The sequence below is a fragment of the Trichoderma asperellum genome, chromosome 1, assembly GCF_020647865.1.
Source record: "Trichoderma asperellum chromosome 1, complete sequence".
Taxonomy (NCBI): Eukaryota; Fungi; Ascomycota; class Sordariomycetes; order Hypocreales; family Hypocreaceae; genus Trichoderma; species Trichoderma asperellum.
Window position 1 is genome coordinate 5,531,783 of NC_089415.1, and position 20,186 is coordinate 5,551,968.

The 20,186-nt window shown below is 51.2% G+C and overlaps 6 protein-coding genes across 6 annotated transcripts; 4 read left to right on the forward strand and 2 right to left on the reverse strand.

Moving 5' to 3' along the window:
* Window positions 1-133: 133 nt before the first annotated feature.
* Window positions 134-2,234, forward strand: CCT8 (T-complex protein 1 subunit theta). Its single transcript, XM_024899727.2, has 3 exons — window positions 134-354; window positions 447-2,013; window positions 2,080-2,234. Exons 1-3 carry the CDS (start codon window positions 296-298, stop codon window positions 2,095-2,097), a joined length of 1,644 nt encoding a protein of 547 aa, XP_024762846.1. The 5' UTR covers window positions 134-295; the 3' UTR covers window positions 2,098-2,234.
* Window positions 2,235-2,369: 135 nt separating this feature from the next.
* On the forward strand, window positions 2,370-3,802 carry TrAFT101_001725 (uncharacterized protein; the record flags this gene model as incomplete). Its single annotated transcript, XM_024909599.2, has 2 exons — window positions 2,370-2,397; window positions 3,318-3,802. 2 exons carry the CDS (start codon window positions 2,370-2,372, stop codon window positions 3,800-3,802), a joined length of 513 nt encoding a protein of 170 aa, XP_024762847.2.
* A 259-nt stretch (window positions 3,803-4,061) lies between these two features.
* Window positions 4,062-9,361, reverse strand: TrAFT101_001726 (uncharacterized protein). The gene is made up of 3 exons (XM_024906312.2): window positions 8,443-9,361; window positions 6,219-8,268; window positions 4,062-6,150 (listed from the first exon to the last, which is right to left on the reverse strand). Exons 1-3 carry the CDS (start codon window positions 8,618-8,620, stop codon window positions 4,914-4,916), a joined length of 3,465 nt encoding a protein of 1,154 aa, XP_024762848.2. The 5' UTR covers window positions 8,621-9,361; the 3' UTR covers window positions 4,062-4,913.
* A 3,979-nt stretch (window positions 9,362-13,340) lies between these two features.
* On the forward strand, window positions 13,341-15,348 carry TrAFT101_001727 (uncharacterized protein). Its single transcript, XM_066126400.1, has 2 exons — window positions 13,341-14,776; window positions 14,875-15,348. The coding sequence occupies exon 1, from the start codon at window positions 13,467-13,469 to the stop codon at window positions 13,737-13,739; it is 273 nt and encodes a 90-aa protein (XP_065982501.1). The 5' UTR covers window positions 13,341-13,466; the 3' UTR covers window positions 13,740-14,776; window positions 14,875-15,348.
* On the reverse strand, window positions 15,277-16,852 carry TrAFT101_001728 (uncharacterized protein). The gene is made up of 2 exons (XM_024910547.2): window positions 16,266-16,852; window positions 15,277-16,209 (listed from the first exon to the last, which is right to left on the reverse strand). Exons 1-2 carry the CDS (start codon window positions 16,640-16,642, stop codon window positions 15,738-15,740), a joined length of 849 nt encoding a protein of 282 aa, XP_024762850.2. The 5' UTR covers window positions 16,643-16,852; the 3' UTR covers window positions 15,277-15,737.
* A 169-nt stretch (window positions 16,853-17,021) lies between these two features.
* Window positions 17,022-18,968, forward strand: TrAFT101_001729 (uncharacterized protein). Its single transcript, XM_024899615.2, has 2 exons — window positions 17,022-17,604; window positions 17,668-18,968. The coding sequence occupies exons 1-2, from the start codon at window positions 17,262-17,264 to the stop codon at window positions 18,345-18,347; spliced, it is 1,023 nt and encodes a 340-aa protein (XP_024762851.2). The 5' UTR covers window positions 17,022-17,261; the 3' UTR covers window positions 18,348-18,968.
* The last annotated feature ends 1,218 nt before the right edge of the window (window positions 18,969-20,186 follow it).

Genomic DNA, 20,186 nt, shown 5'->3' on the forward strand with positions numbered 1-20,186 from the left:
TTCTTCCACCTTCTATCCAGCGGGTAGCAATTCATACAAGCATGTACTCCATATAAACCCCCCCCTATTCGACTCGATGGAGGGGCAGCGCAGCGGAATAATACCCTTTCCTAAGCGGCCATGATTGGCTAAGCACCACAAAAACTGCCCCCCCAGGCTACCAGCAAACTACCCCCAAGATTTTCCCAAGGAGCTGTCCAAAGGGAACATCGCCAACTCCCCATCCTTGTGTGTCTGGGCGGGTGCACGAAACAACACAGGCAAAATCCCCTGATCCGGCCATATTTTGCCCACCATGTCTCTCAACATCCCCAACGCGCCCAACGCGGGCCTCTTCAAGAGCGGCTACAACAAGTAAGTGCCAACCCCGCCATCGCCATCGCCATCTCCGTCCATTGAAGCCTGAGCCTGGACTTTGGCTGACAAAACAATTCGCGTGCCTGTAGCTACGACTCAGAAGATGGCGCCGTCCTACGGAATATCGACGCCTGCCGAACCATCGCTTCGACTGTCCAGACGTCGCTGGGCCCCTACGGTCGCAACAAGGTCGTTATCAACCACCTGCAGAAGATGATCCTCACCTCCGACGCCGCCACCATCCTCCGCGAGCTCGACGTTGTCCACCCCGCCGCCAAGCTCCTTGTCATGGCCTCTCAGCAGCAGGAGGCCGAGATGGGCGATGCTACCAACCTGGTCATTGTGCTGGCTGGCGAGCTGCTGAAAAAGGCAGAGGATCTGCTACGCATGGGCCTCAAGACCTCCGACATTGTCATCGGCTACGAGAAGGCCCAGAAGATTGCCCTGGAGGCTCTGAACGAGCTTTCAGTGGACAAGGTGGAGAATATCCAAGACCAGGCTGAGCTGAGCAAGGCTCTGCGGACCGTCATCGCCAGCAAGCAAAACGGAAACGAGGACTTCCTGTCCAGCCTGGTGGCCGAGGCCGTCTTGGCTGTCCTGCCCAAGAACCCCGCCAACTTCAACGTCGACAACATCCGAGTAGTCAAGATCATGGGTGGTAGCTTGGACCAGAGCAAGGTCGTCAAGGGCATGGTCTTCCCCAAGGAGCCTGATGGGTCGGTTAAGAAGGCCACCCGTGCCAAGGTCGGCGTCTTCACCTGCCCCATCGACACAAGCCAGACAGAGACCAAGGGCACCGTCTTGTTACATAACGCAAAGGAAATGATGGACTTCACCAAGGGCGAGGAGGCACAGCTGGAAACCGCAATCAAGGAGCTTCACGACTCCGGCCTGCGAGTGGTCGTTTGCGGTGACCGAGTCGGCGACCTGGCCATGCACTACCTTAACCGCTACGGAATTCTCTGCATCCGAATCCTCAGCAAGTTTGAACTGCGACGAGTTTGCCGAGTCGTCGGCGCTACACCGCTTGCTCGACTGGGCGCGCCCATGCCCGACGAGATGGGCAGCATCGATGTTGTCGAGACGATTGAGATTGGCGGTGACCGCGTTACAGTATTCAGACAAGAAGATGAAGTCACTCGCACTGCTACCATAGTGCTCCGTGGCGCTACCCAGAACCACCTTGACGACATTGAGCGAGCTGTCGATGACGGTGTCAACGTTGTCAAGGCCATCAGCAAGGACAACAGATTGGTTCCCGGAGCGGGAGCTACGGAGATTCAGCTGAGCGCAAGGATACAGGCACAAGGCGAGAAGACACCAGGCCTGAGCCAGTACGCCATCAAGAAGTATGGCGAGGCCTTTGAGGTCATTCCCCGTACCCTGGCCGAGAGCTGTGGTCTTGATGCTACAGAGGTTCTTAGCACGCTGTACGCTGCCCACCACAAGAGCGAGAGCGGCGATGCTGGTGTCGATGTAGACAACGAGGAGGGCAATGGAGTGCTGAACGCCACCAAGGAGGGCATCGTCGACCTGTTGGCGTCCAAGGACTGGGCTATTAGACTCGCTACTGAGGCTGCCCGCACCGTCCTGTCAGTCGACCAGATTATCGTGGCGAGACAGGCTGGTGGGCCGAAGCCTCCTGGCCCCAACCCTGTAAGTTTTTAAACCCCTTGGTTTGATCCTCGTGAATGTTTACAACAATACTAACACCTATTACAGAACTGGGATGAGGACTAAAGGAGCTGAAGTTTGTTAAAAGGCACAAAGGAGGGTGGCGGAGGGGCATATAAAAGCATAGATAATCCCGGATCATTTTGAGGCAGGCTATGTGTAATATGATATAACGGACAAAAGAAACAAAAATAGAATTTTAATCTGATCTCGGTGCCGCACTGCCAGCGTGAAAGAGAATCTAGGAGCACTAGCCGAATATGCAGATTTATCTTGCCGATCTGGCGGCTAATATGTCGAAATCTCAGCGTTGCTGTCGAGCTGCGTGTAACTCCGCCATGATGCGGATAATGCAGGATGGACCTGGTGTTTAGACTAGGCAAATCCGCGCGGAAGCGAAGCTGCGGAATTACAGCTCTCAATGGCAAAACCACCAATCAGAGCACACAGCGCCGAACTGATTCACCGCCCCTGGCAGTAGTGGACAATCCAAAGGATTTCTTTTCCTGATTCCTTGTCTTTTGGTCGCCCATCCCGCGCGCTTGTGAGGTGCGAAAAGGGCTGAAGTCGAAAATGGCATCTCGCTTCGACGAATCAGAAGCAACAACGCCAGGATCCTCTCCCTCCCTCGCCCCATAGATTGAGCTGAACCGCAGTTGACTTGAACCTTCTTTCTTTCTTTCATTTCCTTTTTTTTTTTTTTTGACAACTATATCGAGCACCGCTTTGAGTCGTGTATTGCCAATCCCGTTAGCCTGGCTGAAGCTCTGGCGAAGCGCCTTCATCCACAATTAGGAGCCTCATTTAACTGCGGAATTAGGATATGAAAAGCGAAAAAAAAAAAAAAAAAAAAAAAGAACAAAATGATGAGTATTCTATAGCAACAGACGGAATTATGGCTTTGTTCTCCTTTTCCAGATGGGAAAAGATCTATAGAGAGTTTATGACTCATGAAAAAGAAAGTCATGGAGATGTTATTTGCCGTAGTTGTAATGTGTAACAGCCCCTTTCCATACACGTATATATCACAACAGCAACCCATCCTTTTAATAAACAAAAAAAAAAAAAAAAAGAAAATCGACAAGAACAAACATAAATAAAAAAACACCTTCAAACTCTCAATCATCCCATACAATCTCTCTCTCCAAAAATGGCCTCCAAAATCGCCATCATCATCACCAGCACCCGCAAACCCCGAGTCGGCCCTCACGTCGCCGCCCTCGTCCACAACATCCTCAAAGCCCACCCCTCCTCCTCCTCATCGACCTTCTCCATCGTCGACCTAGACGCCTTCAAGCTCCCCATCTTCGACGAGCCCGTCGTGCCCGCAAACGTCCCCGCCAGGGGCTCCTTCATCCACGACCACTCCAAGCGCTGGTCCGCTGAGATCGCCTCCCACGACGCCTACGTCCTCATCGCCCCCGAGTACAACTACGGTGTCGCGGGGAGCACAAAGAACGCCATTGACTACCTCAAGAACGAGTGGGACGGCAAGCCCGTGTCCATCGTCACCTACGGCATCCAGGGTGGCAAGCTCGCTTCCGAGCAGATCAAGACATCGCTCGAGGGCGTTGGCCTCAGGGTCTCGGCCACGAGACCTCAGCTTGCCTTCCCTGGGGGTGTTGGTCCTGAGGCCTTCGCCGCTGTGGGCGAGGGCAAGCTGGGAGATGCTTCCAAGAAGGAGTGGGAGGAGAAGAACAGGGAAGAGATCGTCCAGTCTTTCAAGGAGGTCTTGGATGCCCTCGCAAACCCGGTCGAGAAGCAGGAGTAAAAGTCTCAGATGGCTACCCATGTATATATCTTCAGCATCAATTGGTTAGCGTTGTCATTGCAGGGTATAATAGATGTCTGATGTATTTTCTTTACTTACAGTAGAATGGGGAGAGGAAAGTGAAGAGGGGAGGACGAAATGCTAATAACATTTCAGCCTCATCATTCGTCTTTCTGTTTCGAGGCCTTCTTCGACAAGTAGAGCTGCTATCAGAGAGAATCATACAAATATATAAACAAGCACATATAGTTTGGTGGAAACAGAAACAAATTAACAGTCAATCTAGTTCGATTGCAAAACGAACTTGTCAGATATAGATTCAGCATAGAAGCACAAAACTATCTTAAATCTTGAATAGAATCCATCTTCCATCCATTCCAGTGATTCCTCGTGATACCATGCAAATAGAAATAGGTATGTTATACATAAAACGCGTTTGTAATGCACAACTTGCTATCCGCCAAGTGTTCCCGAAGACTTGATACCCTCCCCCATTATTCCATCCAAATCGTTCCAAATAGAAGAAAGAAAAGGGAAAAAAAGAAGAATAAAAAAACACACAAAATCTAAATCGAGTTGCTTCTGATGACAGCAGCAGGCAATGCACAGAAAAAATTTTTCTCCCAAAGGATATCGCTCAGCGTGGTAACTGGCAAATCGCAAACGCCATCATCTGGCATGACAAAGCTGAGCTGAGATAAGAAAACAAAGGGGAGAGAGAAAGGGGGGAATATAGAAAGAAACTAGCAAAGAACAAGCACGAAATCAACATCTCTCGTCACAAACAAGTAGAGAGAGTATGTCTTGAGGGGGTATACTTTTGCGAGGCGAATTGGAGCGTCATAGATTTCTAATACTTCATGGTAATGCCACCAAGTAAGTCGATAAATACGATATCTTGTGCAAGGAAATGTCGTGAATACGTCGAAATATTCGAAGGGAAGTCCGAATAAGGCTTTAGGGGGAGGAAAAATCCATGGGGTCGTCGTAGAACTTGTGAAAGGGGGAAGAAAAAAAAGCAGACAAAAAAGAACCCCAAACGCCATGGCCATGCTGGTAAACGAAACGTACGAGATTGTCATTCGTTCATGACCAGAAATAGTTGATTGAATCATGCCTCCTCTGTAATTCCGCCCTCACCACCTCCCTCTTCGCGCCATTCTCGGCTGCGCTCTGCAAGACGTTTGATACCGCTGATACGGCCGGCCCATAGACTCTCGATAGGGCTGCGGTTAGTAAAGGCGCGCTGGGAGCTTATGACGCCGATAGCTTGGAGGACCGCTTTGCGGCTATCGCGGCCGAATACAGCAGGGTGGTTAATCCATTCCAGGCTGCTCTCCAGCTCAGCGTCAAGGGCAGAAACCGTCGTAGCATCGATGCCAACGCCAAGCGCCAGTCCATCTGCGGACCGCGACCGTCCAAGCTGAGGAGGGGGGCCAAGCTGTGTAGCGGGCAAACCATTCCCAGAGGATGACGTTGCCGAAGTTGGAGATGGGCTGCGCTTCCGATCTGGTGTTCCGGATGCCGGAGACCCATCGAGGCCTGGGTGCGGTGTCGAGGGTAGCGATTTACTTGGAGCCGGCACAGGAGGCAGGCCACCCTTGCCAAGGCCCTTGAGGATAGAGCGGGTCTCGTTCAATAGTGTATGGGCACGGTCGTGTTGGCCTCGGCTGACGAGAGTCAGTGCACGCGTGAGCATGTCCGAAGTGAGCAATTCCATCCGCCTCTGGACCACACTGGGATGGGGAGGAATGGGTGGCGCATTCTGCCATCGGTTCTTCTGGCTATGGCTCGCTGGCAGCATAGTAATGGCCAACAGAGACGGCCGGGGCATTGGAGCAGTGGTGCCGTCTCTCAAAATATCGCCCCAGGTGAGGTCAGCTTGGATAAGTGGAACTTCTTCCACCGAAAGAGTCCTCTCGGTATCGCTATCCATCGGGCCACCTAGGGCCTCCAAACCTGAGACGATGTTGTCCCAAGGATCTGGAGGGAGCTGCTCCTGAGAAGATGTATCGGGAAGGATGACGAGCTGCACCAAGACGTCACGCTTGTCACCGAATCGAAGGTCGCCAAGCGATGCCTCAGCATCTCGCCCTGTTGCTCGCTTGGTGATTTGCAGAGCGCCACTAATCTTGTGAAACTTGGCAGGTGACCCCTCTGGAAGCTTGAGCTTGAGCTTGACATTCTGGTGGGACAGGGTCTGCATGCTACCCAAGCAACCAGCCAAGCACTCTCGCAGCATCATCCAGTCCTTAACATATGTATAAGATGCCTTGGTTCTTGTCGAGAGTTCAATCATGGTGTCAGGCTTGTGGGTCATGCCCAGGCCAAAAGAGTGAATAGTGATCCTGTATAGCGTTTCTGGTTAGGATAATCTGCCCTGGAAATGGGTGCACAGAGGTATAATTGAACTTACTTTGCGGCTTCTGCTCTGGAGACAACGAAGTCAACGGAATCAGCGTCAGATGTCGACGCATCGCTGATGAGCAAAATGGTGGCAATGGGGTTGTTGTGTTTTCGCTGCATTAGAAGGTCCATGGCGACATTAGCGCCCTCAACCACGTCGGCACGATGACTCTTCTGTCCAACGGGCTTGATTGAAGACAAGACATTAGACCAGCCAGGCCATGCTTTTGTGGTCATACCGACAAGAGGCACGCCGCCACCGCCAGAGCCAAATGTAACAAGGCCCATACGGTCCCTTTCGCCGAGTGTGCTAACCATGAATCTGAGGGCGTCACGGACGAGGTTGATCTTAACACCTTGCATCGACGAAGAGATGGGGACAACTACAACAACGTCGATTGGGACGTGAACAGTGCTAGGAAGGCGAAGAGCCTTGGTGGGTACGTTGGTATACTCGGTTTGTGCTGTCGTTGCGGACTTGTGACCCCACGAAGAGGCGATGGAGGAAACACGCTGCTGGCCGGCTCGGCCCCAGTCTCCATCCTCGTCCGTTTCAGACATCTCGCCGCGATCCAAATCAGGGCTTCGAAGGGAAGGAGGGAAATCGACGGCGTGCAAGTCTAGCAGAGCCTGGTTCCACAATTTGAGTTGGTTTCGATTGTCAAATCTCAGATGGAACTGGGGTAGTTCGGCCACAGACAGGTTCAATGTCAGGACGTTCTCATCGATAGCTCCGGTCTCCGTCACGTCGTTGAGGTGTTTCTTTATCAAAATAGATCCCTTGAGTGTGCAGCGGGTCGCTGGCTTTCGTTGAGCGCCATTGTCATCCCACTGGGGTGGGAGCTTCTTTTCCTTGACACAAATGAGCATCTCAGAGAAGAGGTAGCATTCCAATTCTTGCCATGACACCTTGTCCTTGCCAACTCGTAGCGTGCCGCAGAGCCTCAATTGTCCGAACCGGTTGAACTCTAGGCCATGCCAGTTATCAACACGGCTGCGTAGATTCTCCGTCATTTCCTCCAAAACATCGGCGGACTCATAAGGATAGAAGCGCGTGGCGTTTGATGTCGGCGTCGGAGAGGGCGATACTGCGCGAGGGGGGGCAGTTTCGGTAATACCTGGGTTGACACCCATTTGCGACTGCACCGGCGAGCCGATATCCTCAGGGTCTGGTCGCCAATTGTTGTCCGGAACTTCGACCGTAACAAGGCACGTGAGCGTCTGCTGTTGGCGAGATCTGTTGATCGTGGGGAATTCGGAGCGAATGGTAACAATCGGGGGCGGAATAGGATTCCTCGTTGCTGGACGGGGGCTGTTGGGTGTCGTCTCCATTGTCTGGACATCATATTCGTGGCGCCACTGAGAGCCGCTCTGTGCTGTTTCTGGATAACCATTGGATGAAGCCATGCCGGTGCTGTCGTTGCGAGTATGCCTTGTAGATCCATATCGATCCGAGCTAGCGTCTCTACCATCGCGATGACTTCCCTTTCCAATACTTGAGTTCGATACCATGGGCCGCCTCTGGGCGCTGTCAACACTAGGCGGTCTCGCTGCCTGGTTCTCCCAGGCGGGCGCTGGCGTGACAGTATCAGCCCTTGACTCAGTGCCGGCAGTACGAACCATGTTGCTGATTTTGTCTACATCTGAATTAGCGGCATGATTCTGCGATTCTGTGCGTCTAGATGACGAACTGATGTCCAGGACATTGCCGCCTCGGCTGGAGTCAAGATGCAGCGGAGCATCACAGGCTGGGCAATATTGCGCCTCCATTTCACGGATGAACTCGTAGAAGCAGGCTTCGTGAGAGACATGGGAGCAAGAGAACTGCAGGATACGCTCGCCACGTAGCGTGTGCTCCAGCGGCTCCTCGCAAACCGCACATTCGCTTCCAACGAATGTCCTGTCCCGCCGCATGCGGCTTCGATCCGCGTTGCTCGACATGACGTTGTTGTCGATGCCCCCTACTCTTCTGGATGTAGCGGTGCTGGTAGTGCTTACAGACCGCCCTCGTTGCAGAGAGGCGGTGCTGCGTGCTGCTGGAGAATTGCTGAAAGATTGGCCTGGATGGGTTTACGGTTAGTGACTCTGTTAAATAATACATATGGCATAAGCAGCCATCGACAAGGGGAGGCAAGAGGAGAGGCAAAGAGGGGGGTTAGGGGGATGAGTCGCGACGCATATACTGTATAAGGGGGGGGCGTATATGAAGCCGGCGTGAGAGATGAGAAGCGTACCCTCAAGATGGAACGGAGCATCCGTCGTTGCACTGCTCCCAGGCCTAAACCGAGAGCTGGACGATCTTGTTGACCGCGGACTGGCGATGATGCCCAGATCCCCCAGAGCGTGTGACAGGTCTGAGTTCTTCCTCCGGACACCGTCGAAGTGCTGGTTCTTGTGTTTTCGGCTGAACATTGGAGAGCCACTGGGGTGGGTCACAGGCTAGAATCAATAATCGAAGTCTAAGAGCTGCGCTTGACTGCTTTTGCTTGACTGCTCTTGCGTGTTTCAGCAAGTGCCTCTTTAATCTTAATCAGTGCGTGCAGAACGGCGCAAGTTGCTGAACATTTGACTAGTGGGTTTTTGGATCGACGTAAGGTTGGGCGTAGCGTTTCAAGAAGGCCGCGGCGAAAAGGCAAAATGTAAGAAAGAGAAGAGATCCTGAAGGAACGACAAGCACCGAGGTGGGGAAGAGGCGAGCGTTTGTATGCAGAGCAGGTGTGGCAGACGCAGCGCAGGATGAGGAAACAAGGAAACAAGGAAAAAGAAAAAGAAAGGCGCTCCGTCAGGTAAAGAGTAAAGTAGTAGTCGCAGTCGCAGTAGCACTACTAGCAGCAGTGATGGGATGAGGTGGGATTGGAAAGGGAAAAAAGTAAGTGCACGCAGATGCGTTTCTAGCTCCTGGTTCGACAATGGCTGGCTCTTAGACTGGAGAGAGCGGGGACCGCGAGCGCATGATGCTTGATGGCTGCAAGCCCAAAAGATAGCGGTGCCTAGATCGGGACGCTGGCGATTATAGCACGGGGTGAGACGAGACAGAGCTCGAGCTACCGGTCTCTGGAGGCAGCGCCGCTGACGGGCTGAAGGAATGGACGAGCGCGGCGAAGAAGAAAAGACAGAAAAGAGCGAGGAGGTGAGGAGGGAACCAGGAACCAGGGAAAAGGGAAAAGGGAAAAGTGAAGAAGATCCGAGAGAAAAGAGATTGAGGCCTGCCGGCAGAAAAAGGTACTTTGCGGCTACATGGACGGCGTACCATCAGGAACCAGGGAAAAGGGGGGCTGGACAATTTGCCTTCTAGTTTTCTTAGCTTGGGTACCCGGTAGTCTCTCTGCAGTCGTGCTCATCCTCTTACAACCCCGGGCTCTTGCTGCAGCTGATGCTGGTTCCTGCGTTACAGGCCTGGTCACAATGGCCGACCACCATATACTACAGTACATAATATCACTACAGACTACACGCATGCAGGTGGGATTTGCACGGAGTACTTGGTGCAGTGTGATATCGGCGGCCAAGCGGCGATGTTGAGCTGCTGCTGCACTCCTAGCCCAGGGTTCTTCCAGAAATGGCGATGGGCCCAGGAACCTTGGTAGCGGTCGATGGCGTGCAGAAGTAGCCAGCAGGTACCGCCGTATTCTGTTGGTTGATGGTCGACATCTTAGCCACGGCGATGATTTGGTTAGCAGCATGCAGCTGCTTCACCAACAACATACGGTATACATCACACTGGGCACATATGCGGTGCCTCTTGCCTCTCCCTCTTTTCTTTTTCCATCTACTTCAATGCCAACTCATGCCTCCAGGGCTCCATAGACCCTTTCAGCGGCATACCTACAGCTATTACAGAGCCCGGGTTGCTGCAGATCCTGGGCCAGCACGGTCCGAGCGAGATTAAACGTACTTGGGCCTCCACACGACAGCAACGGAGGAGAAAACTGTCAGATGCCGTATCATTCAAGGTGCGATGTAGTACTCGACAAACCTTGGCCAATAGCCAGACATCCAGAGTAAGAGCAGGCCCCGGCATACTGTAGAGCACAGACATGCTAACAAGTGGGCACGAGCACAGACAGGCAAAGGCACAGACAGACATGCTAATAATACCATCACACCTTTGCCAAATCGTAGAAGACTGCCGATTGGGGAGAGGTGGGGGGAGTGATGGATGGATGGATGGATGGAATGGAATGGCCTGATTGCCTGCTCTGCATGGCGGAGACTGGCTGATGCAACGACGACAAATGCTAAAGAACTGGCATCCCTCCTCAGATTCTGACCTAGACTCTGACCCGGACGTCGCATGGCCATGCCACTCGCCTTGGCCGCCGGGTGCCTGGCTTCTCCTCCGCTGCTGGGAATCCCTGCCTGAATATTCATGCGAGCCCCTGTCACCGTATCCCGAACCGGATATGGTCTGCATGGTGGTGGGGAGAGCGCGCCGTTTGTCCCCAATTCCCAAATGCACATTTCATCAGGGCATGCCCGACCTGACGCTAATCTTCTGCTGGTGCTAGCCTTTTCGTCCGCCATCAACGCTAATTTCATGCACTTCTGCAAAGATTTGTGGTGTTAATAATTTCCAAGCATGCCGCCGCACAGCACTTGGCCTCGCCCATTATTAAAGCTTTAATTTCCAGACGCCTAATGGGAATAGCACCGACCACATTCAGGATGGAGATGGGATTCCTGCGTGGAGTGTCCTCGCTTGCAGAATTTGACATACTCGGACTTACAAATTAGAGCATCAAAGCAGGACTACAGTACACAGTTCAAGAGGCACGAAAGGTGTGCCAAAAAACAGGGCGAGTTGAATATGGCCCAGGTAGCCTACTTTGTCCAAGCATGCACGAATATGGGGCAGGTTCCTCGTGGTAAAGTGCGCCATGATGGGGGGGCTCACTGATAATAGCACTGCGCGAAAACAAATCAGTGAACCGGTACCCATCCTGCCGGTGGGCTCCGTAGCCAGTGCGCTCTTATTACGGGTACATAGACGATGGGGGAAGAGTATTATGATGCAAGCACCAATAGGATTCCGCCAGTAGAATCCAAGGCAAGTTTGTTTGGAAGCGTTTAATGCACGTCACAGAGTCCCCGGCTGCCTTGTACCGAGCAAGAAAAGCATCTCAGCTGTACGACTATGTGCCGCACTATCCAAGGCATTTGCTTTTTGTTTACCCAATATTTATCGCGTATGCCGAGACTGCAATGGCTGAAGAAATTATCCCAGGCTTACTTGTACTCTGCGTGGGCTCGCCCGAAGCCTCACGGATGGCTTCCGGCATGTGAGTTAGTGCTGGTAGCTTCAAACTTGCGTCTCAAGCCAACTATCTTAGCCTCGCGTGGCGAACTGTGGATATGGCGAGCTCTGTCGGCCTATGAATGCACGAAGAGAAGCGGGCAACTCGTCGTTGCTTATAAGATAGCCCTGGAGACGACCGCCTTTCCAGATTCAGGATTCACTATTGCGGAGCAGCCACAGAGACGGCCCGCGGTGCGAACCCAGTGAGCTATGACATTAACTCTGCCATGATCTTGCTCCAGCTGCCAATTGACCTGGTAGCGGCAATAGCACGGGAGCTTGCCTTACAATTCAACGGTGCTCTGCCTTCATAGACAATAGTATGTGTAGCACAGGGCACTGGCGCAGTTGCTTTTTCATATCGCCAGGCGCTAAAGCAGCAGACACACAGACGCGCGGGAGCACACAGGTGACCAGCCATTTGTTGTTAGCCAGACGACGACGGGGGATACATGTACATTTGCCCTCAATCCTTCCGATCCCAGTCTTCGGCCGAACCTGCTTGCGGTGCTACTCACATTGAACAAAGATCGAGCCAGTGGGATCGAGAGATTTGGCGCTGCATGTCGCACATGTCCAAATCTGTACTTGCGCTTGGAACTATCTGCGTCTTTTTCTCACTCGGCCTACCCGCACACACTTATGTCTAGGTAAGGCTGCTACGGAGTAGTCCGCCGATTCGCTAGTTGAGACTCGATTTCAACCGGTCGAATTGCATGGAAGGCGCCGAGTCATGGCACGATAACGACATACCTGTTGAGTCTAAAGCCCTTCTGACGCTGTTACTACTATCAGGGCTCGCATATCTCTTATATCGCAAATGCCTAAAGACTCGGTCTTTGAGACTTTGAGAGAGACTCTCGCTCATTAACACAAACAGGTTAGCTTAGCCAAAGGAGAGAGAAGAAAGAGACACTGTGACGGAGCACTAGCAGCATCCTGGCAGTTCCCTTGGCGCTCATGAGCTCATGAAACTGGTCCATGCAGCTAATATGCATCGCCTGGGGGTTTGCCGCGGATGTCCCAGCAGAGTTGCATTCTGTGTCCTCGTATGCTGGGGATGCTACAGTACTCATCACTTGCTGCGTTCGTTCCGAGTCTCAATTTACGAGAACAGTACCATGGCAGTGGGATGGCTAGGGTTGGGCAAAAACCCGGTATGGCTCGTCTTGACTCCTCCTCCACACTCAGCTCCAAAGAATCGACCCGGCTGACTTGGCGGGCTGCACGAAGAAACCAGAAGAGAATGGACAATCTGCGGACCAAGATTCTTACTAGCACTACCCATTCCATATGCCTGGACCCGCTGGGGTCTCCAATTCCACATGTCCCAAATGAAACAAACGTGGTGTGCGGCGCCGCTGGTCATTTTTTTCTTACTTCATCCTGGACAAAGGCTGCAGTAGTGCTGCACTTGCGCATACACATGCAGTCGTCACAAAAGAAACTAAGAATCAAAAAGAATCTGGAATGCAGCTTAATGTGGCATAGCATCTACGCCTGGCTATGTGGCGTCCCTAGAGCTCGCTGAGCTACACCATTTCGATATATCTCCGCCGTCTTAGCTGCATGCATCATCTCGGCCTTGGGGGCTACGGTGACCATTTACAAGACGCAGCTCTGCTATTGCTATTCCTGGCAGCAGCGTCGCAGGCGGAAGCCGGCTCGGTTCTCCTACATAGCGTGAAGCGCTTGGGGGCAATTCCGCGACGTATCAGTTGCCAGAGAACGTCTTTACCACCCTTCACCTTTAGCCTCACCTTTGTCCCGAGTAATGCACCCCCGTCATGCCGATACTACTTGCTGGTTGTGGTATAACGGGACGGCATTTGTGTTGCAACATGTCACGAAAAGAACTCACAGCTGCGGGGGAGTTGTGACAATTCCACACATGAATCTGAATTGCAATGGCTGGCGTCATTTCCAAATGATTTAGCTAGCTAGTCCACGGCAGTTCGCCACATGGCTTTGTTTACTTGCTACCCCTTCCTTCTCTGCCCTTTACTTTTTCCTCTTTCAATCACGATGATGCACCGGAACATGGAAGAAACAAGCCGAGTCAATGGCTCAGGACCTGGCCACGTCCTGGCGAATCACATTGCGCGAGGCCGCCAAGAAGGTCGCATTGCCCTTGGACCAGGGGACTTGAGCAAGGGATTATTTGTCGAACGATGTTCTGCAAGGCACCTGCCTACGCTTTACGATAATGCAGAGATTTGCATGGTCTCCGGATGAACTAAGCTCCTGATGTGTACTGGTGCATTCGTCATGATGCAACACTGCTGGAAACTTTCCTGGCACTCCGACGAGCAGGAACCAGCTCGGCTAACTTCTGCGAGCATAGCCATGGTGCCGTTGAATATTGGCCGACTACATTGCGCGATGATACCTATTTTCGTTTGCAGCAGCAAATCTTTGTTTTCGCGCCGCTGCCGAAAACCGCAAGGCAGAATGCCTCCCCTTCAGTTTATAGCATCATGTCCGTGCCGTATATGTCTGCCATAGCGGTGGCTATGAATCGCCGTCGCGCCTTAAGCGAGGCACTAGAGCCGCAATGATTGACTCGTGAGCCAAAGCTGAGCAAAATCTATACGATGCTTGATATAGTCCAAGCCGTCTACGGAGTAGTACTCCTTACTTGGATTGGTTTGTTCTAGGGTAGCAGCGTCTGCGAAGCGACAGACAGCATGCATGTTCCAGACCACATCGCCGCGCTCTTGGACAAGATACATAGGTCAAAAGGAAGCGCTAGGCGCGTTTGCAAAACTCCCGACGGCCAGGGTTTAGGCAGCAATGTATGTAAAGCCCTCTGGCGTGAATCTGCACTTCCGACCCAAGCGGCGATAATTCTACCATGACATCGGCTTCAACGCCTCCAACGGCCGACGGCATATCGGTCCGGTGGGTTCTCCTAACTGCCGTGGGCAGCATGTATTGCGGCCAAGAGACACTAGGTTGTCCATCAAACTTCATATCCCCCACTTCATCTCATGGCAGTAGAGTGATGTGTCATTTGGTCTGAGCATGACTCGCCATGATAGAAATCAACCATTCTTTTAGCAAGGATGAGCGCTACCCTCGCAATTATTTTCCCTAACCCCCAGTTCGAACGCGGCCAGCGGGGGAAGCAAAGTAAAGAGGCACGGACTGGTCCGTCTCAAGAATCTCTAACTGACTCCAAGTCGCGCTACACCCGTTACCCGTTTGGCGTCCCGCCCGATTCAAATGACCTCAAGCCACTAAACGTACTACCGTCTAAAAGCTGAGGTATAGTATGTTGAAAGGAGAGGGTTTGCTTATAAGCAAGAATTCGAGCCGTCTGCAGAGCTAAACTCTATGGATATGCCATCGACTGACTACCACCTACTAGTTCGAATGACTTTGCAGGCAGCTAGCCATCTACGGGCACAAAGAAGGCTCCTTTGCTTCAGGTTGCTCAATCGACAGTGAATACCCTCGAAATGGGAACGTGCTAAAAAGCTTATATCTGCGAGTGGAATACTCTCGAGCATTCTACTCTTTCACTTAACTTAAAAAAGGAGAAAGAAAAAGGAGCAATAGCATGCTATATATTAGGTCATGTTACGCAGTATATTTCAGTGTGACGTATGCAATAATCTACCTCAATATTAAATGGGCTACACCTGTTTAAATAAGAAATAAGCATTGACCAAATAGGAAGACCCTTTAGCTGTGAGCTCTAGCATTGCAGATACATAAACACAGTTATCTCAAGGAGAGAGATAGTGGAGAGTTTTGTTTGAAATACGGTGATGTACATTATACTTATGTTCTTCGTGAAGATTTGAAGAATGCATCAGCTACATAAAGCATTTTTGCGAAGCAATGGCTTGGTAGCCTGTAAGAGTGGCTCTCGTCTGCCTTTGTCGCTGTCTTTCCGTATTTATTTAACATAGTATATTGCCTAAAAAAAACTCCTACATACCCAACTTTATATTAATTGCATAATAATTTTTGATGCCGTTGATGTATTCGACAGAAGAGCATCGATGGTACACGCTAAGTCTCATCTGCTCTTCGAAGTGGCACTCCGGAGATGCATCTGAAAACCTCTAATAGCAGCCTAGAGCCCTATTAACATGGAATATGTCGACATGTAGTATGCTGCCAGGCAAACGTCCCGCGTATGCAAGAAGAGTTGATTAATCATGAACGTTGTGATGTTTCGGTTATCGCCACACGTAGCTGGCAAAGAAGCACCGCCCCTAAACTTCATTTTCTAAAAAATCCGGTTCCAGATTTCGCAATAGGCCTGTTTCGCTTCAAGAGCAAGTCTTTGGAAGACTTGGTATGCTTCTTGAGCTTGGGCGCCATTCTTTCGTCCGTTTTCTTGGCCACCCGGTACACGGTAGAGTTGACCACTTCATCCTTGGGCCCAGAATCCAGGCGTGTGAGCCTCTTCTCGACTCCGGAAACCTTTCGCCTCTTCGGCCCTGAAGCGGCATCAGCGGCATCCTCGTCCTCATCTTCGCTTGAAGAATCTTCCAGGAACTCGGCGGGGAGAACGGCTGGGATGTCAGATTTCTGCACTCGCTTCCTCCCGCTGCTGGCTTCAGACTTTTTGGTTTGTGGCTTAATGGCGGATGCCTCTTCCTTGGCCTCATCTGCCTTCTTTCTCTCCTCGGCTTGTTTCTTGAGAAGCTCATCACGCAGTTGACGCTTGCGCTTTTGTGTAGCAGCTTGTCTGGTAGGATAATTAGACAAAGAAGGGATCTAAAAACTGGCAATAGGGAAACATACTCTTTAGCTGCCTGTTGAGCAACTTGGGCGGATTTTTTGATCTCTTCAGCCACCTTGGTCGTAGACACAGCTTCCGGAGCTTCATCATCGCTATCCTCCTCCTCCTCCTCCTCCTCCTCCTGCTCGTCCTCTGCCGCCTCCGCTGTTTGAGCAGCTGGATTTGATTGTGACTCAAGAGGAGCCTTCACCTCATCTTCATCCTCATCATCAAAAACTTTGAGAGTGCCCTTGGTTGGCGTAGGCACTTCTTCTTCCTTCTCTCTCACTGGCAGCTTCTGCGCGGGGCTTGATTTCGCACTTGACTTCTTTCTGGCGCCTGCACCTCCTTCTACGGGTGCTTCTTGCATAGCCGCCCTTCTCCGGGTTTGAACGGGCATGTTGGCGATGAGATTCGGGGCTGTGAAAAATTTCACTAAGTTTGGTGTCTAGTCCGACACGTCGGATACTGCGAATTGCTTTGCCAATCACGCCAAATCCTTCAAATTCTGATTATCAATTGGGGTAGGCCGCTCTTTCTCTCTTCTCAAATAGGTCTTTCTTTTTCGAATCGCGCTTTTCTTATGCTTCTTCTCACCCTGATGCAGTCGATTTGTGATTTGCTTGAGGTTCGAGATTCAAAAAAATTTCGGCGGGGCCCTTGGGCAGATGGCCGCCGAACTCCTAGCGCGCCTGATTGGCCGGCCGCTTAAACGAATACAGAGCAAGCTTTCAACTGCCGTCCCAACCAGACTACATATGTATCATTGTATGATTTCATGAACGTCCAACGGAGATGATGCACTTGTGAAACTTGCGAGCCAACGAGACATTGGATTTCGTATATTTTTCAATTTTTTGTCAATTGATATCACTAGCTTCTGCGACGCTTATTGAGAGCAGTGAATTGTTCACTCCAACTAGCGATACTAAACTCCCAGTCTGTTTTCTTCATGCGACTCTCTGGATTGGCACTTCACAAGAGATACGCTTCTTCTTCCAACCCCTTTTCTGGAGATAATGTCTGCTTGCAGCTGTTGCAAGGCTCTACGGCCTCTAATGGCTTCAGCACGGTCATTGAGAGTCGCCTCCGCAGCATATCCGATTAGGCCGCAAGCTTCGACAGTTGGCAGCCATAGCCAAGTTCGACATTATGCAGTACCAAAGATGAAGAGAGTCGGCCCGTCACCCCTTGAAGTGTTTAACCTGTCTGAGATCCCCATGTCTTCTTTTGCAACCGTTATCGAGAGAAACAGAGAGGCCTTCAATCGAGTCCCCCCTACTGAATATTATGATTGCGTCAGAAAATTTCACGACGCAATAAGTCGGGGCTCAGATCCATGGTCCGTAGCATTGACAGGCAGTACGTATCATGTTGACTCTAATTTATTCTTTTTGCGTCACTGAGTACTAATACCATTTGAAGAGGACGGCTTCTCTGTTGAGGTAATCCACGAAGCCGCTTGCATCATGCGGCAAATTCGTGGTCCTCGGAGCGTAGACGCATTTTCAACCGCGCTTTGGGCATCGGCCTCTGACGCTGGTTATCGGCCCTCTATTTTGTCGCTTGCGAGGCATCTTGTGCGATCTGGTGCCTACGGACGCGTCCCCCAACTGCGAAAGGTAGAGGCGCGATTCAAGCAACTCGTCTCGACAGCAAGAGACGCTGATGCTCTTACTGTGGAGGGCGAACTCCAGTACGAACAGGGGAACTACGAAGCTGCAATCAGAGCGTTGCGACGGGCACTGCAGGTGGGGACCCCAGACTTCGAATGGAAGCATAACTGTCAACTATGCATGGGCAAATCATTGGTCAAAACGAACAAGCATGAAGAAGCTCGAGTATTACTTGAGTCACTATCCGGCATCGGTTTTGTTGAGGCGGATGTCGAGCTTGGCAAATTACTTCGCGTAAGCGACAAGGATGCTGCAGAAAGGCACCTGTTTACTGCCGCTTCCAATGGGAGGGGCGACATGTTCAGCTTACTATCGGAAATTGCCCTTGAGAAGGCTGCAGATTCTAAAGATGACAAGGCATCAAAAGAGGAATTCTTACGATGGGCCAAAGAGTGGTCAAAATTGGCGGACCCGCGCACAGAATACTGATAATGCAAATCGTAAAAACACCGCCACAGAACTCAAGGATAACGGTGAGGACGGTGCGCGCTGTTGATCCGAGCTTTGAGCATCTGTGCAATTACTGCCGGTCCCAAGGGTACTGTGGTTGGCCCTTGATGCCCCAGATGTATGGAAGATAAGCATCTGTATTTGAGAGCACTTCCAAACGACACCCTGATCGACGCGAGATCCGACGCTTTGGTAGGACCATGGCACGGAGCGACGGGATGACCTTGAAATGATGCAGGGAGAGCGCAGATGGCTGATGCTGATCACTCTTTGGGTAATATCGACGAGCATCCGGTTAGGCGAGCAAACAATCTGGTGCCAGAACAATCCTGAACCAAATCTCCTTGTAATCTTTCATATTTTTTGGTTCTGGATCTCCAAAGTCCGAGGGTAAAAGAAAAGGAGACTTCTCAAGATTACCAGGACAAAAAAAGGGCGGACTGTATAATTCCGTACAGTTTCATTTATATGGAAAGTTATTTGTATATCTCTAGAAGAGGTGATTTTTATGCGAGACTTAACTTGAGCGTAATGACGATCATTTGTCTATGTGAAACATGGAGAGCCGGACATGTAGATTTCGTGCATGCTGCATGCAGGGCATCGGAGTTTGATTCAAGTATTGGACCAACATCTTGTGGAAGTGGAAAAGTTACATACATGTACTTTTTACGCATGACAATGTATATTGGAAATTGTACTTGGCAATTGCTGTTGAACGTGCCTGGGTCTTGTGGCCTCAAGATGGTAAGTGGCTAGTATTGTCATACGCTTTATATGCTCGTCTTCTTGAAGAAGACATCTGCAATAAGAACATTGACAGCTGCACCCTTTGATGACTATTTGAAACCTTATGCACGATCTAAATCTCGATACTAGTTGAAAGCCTAAACAAGTCAAGATCGCGAGAGCGGCGGAGAGCACCGTGCTCAGAAATGGGCTGCAGCTGCATGTGACATTGTTTGAAGCACGCACAAGCTCTGTTATTGGTATGCTCCCAAGAAACAGAAAGGACTACTTCGAATGTAGAAAGGGTGAGAGCTTCAGGAATCCGGGCAGAAGAAGGAGATAGACCCCGTGGTGGTCCAAACTCATCGGCTGAATGCTGATGTCGGGCCGTTTAAGCAACTGGCATTGCAGTTTCCATGATTGCAAGCGCATTGGCATCGTGCTATTGTGGTTGTACTCTTGGCGTCTCTTTTGGCAACACGCCTCCTATGCTGAATGGGCTGCTGGGCCATGCTGCCGTGATATTGGTTCAATAACTCTGTCCGTAGACTCTACTTACCAAGAGAGCAGATCGAGATTTAAGCTTCTTCCCGAGATTCTAGAGGTTAAGCAAGCCATAGGCGTCAACGCCATCTTTGTTCATCAACCCTCCCCGCGCCAATTGGCGGTCTGCATGCACTTCTGCAGCCGCTTGTCGTTGACCGGTTACACCAGGCGCTGGAATGTCGATCTCACCGCGGGAGGCCATCCACACGTGCTTACGTCACAAGCTATGAGCAAACTGCATGCAATGTTAAAAATAGCTGTCAGCGGTAGGGACGCCATATATCGAAAGCAACCTTTAGCATGTACCTACTCGGCATCATCAGCTTTTACGAGATCGTGCAAGATTATACTCCTGCTGCTAGCAATGCATAAAGTACTCATATACGTCACGACCTTATTACGCACACTCACAGAGCTAACTGCCTGCTCAGCTGGCTAGGGTGACGGTAAGTTCCTGGGCCCTCCAATCTTGTTTGCGCTGTCTGTGCGGCTGCTGGCACAAGTAAGCTGAGCTGCAAGGGGCCCAAGCCACGGGCCTGCGCC

Bases quoted from the DNA above. Each gene is read 5' to 3' on its own strand.
- CCT8 (XM_024899727.2), top strand. From the start codon at position 296: ATGTCTCTCAACATCCCCAACGCGCCCAACGCGGGCCTCTTCAAGAGC. The intron at 355-446 runs GTAAGTGCCAAC...GCGTGCCTGTAG, and splicing joins TTCAAGAGCGGCTACAACAA to CTACGACTCAGAAGATGGCG.
- TrAFT101_001728 (XM_024910547.2), bottom strand. From the start codon at position 16,642: ATGCCCGTTCAAACCCGGAGAAGGGCGGCTATGCAAGAAGCACCCGTA. The intron at 16,210-16,265 runs GTATGTTTCCCT...TTATCCTACCAG, and splicing joins GCTCAACAGGCAGCTAAAGA to ACAAGCTGCTACACAAAAGC.
- TrAFT101_001729 (XM_024899615.2), top strand. From the start codon at position 17,262: ATGTCTGCTTGCAGCTGTTGCAAGGCTCTACGGCCTCTAATGGCTTCA. The intron at 17,605-17,667 runs GTACGTATCATG...TACCATTTGAAG, and splicing joins GTCCGTAGCATTGACAGGCA to AGGACGGCTTCTCTGTTGAG.
- TrAFT101_001727 (XM_066126400.1), top strand. From the start codon at position 13,467: ATGGCTTTGTTTACTTGCTACCCCTTCCTTCTCTGCCCTTTACTTTTT.
- TrAFT101_001726 (XM_024906312.2), bottom strand. From the start codon at position 8,620: ATGTTCAGCCGAAAACACAAGAACCAGCACTTCGACGGTGTCCGGAGG. The intron at 8,269-8,442 runs GTACGCTTCTCA...AAACCCATCCAG, and splicing joins TGCTCCGTTCCATCTTGAGG to GCCAATCTTTCAGCAATTCT. The intron at 6,151-6,218 runs GTAAGTTCAATT...AACGCTATACAG, and splicing joins TCCAGAGCAGAAGCCGCAAA to GATCACTATTCACTCTTTTG.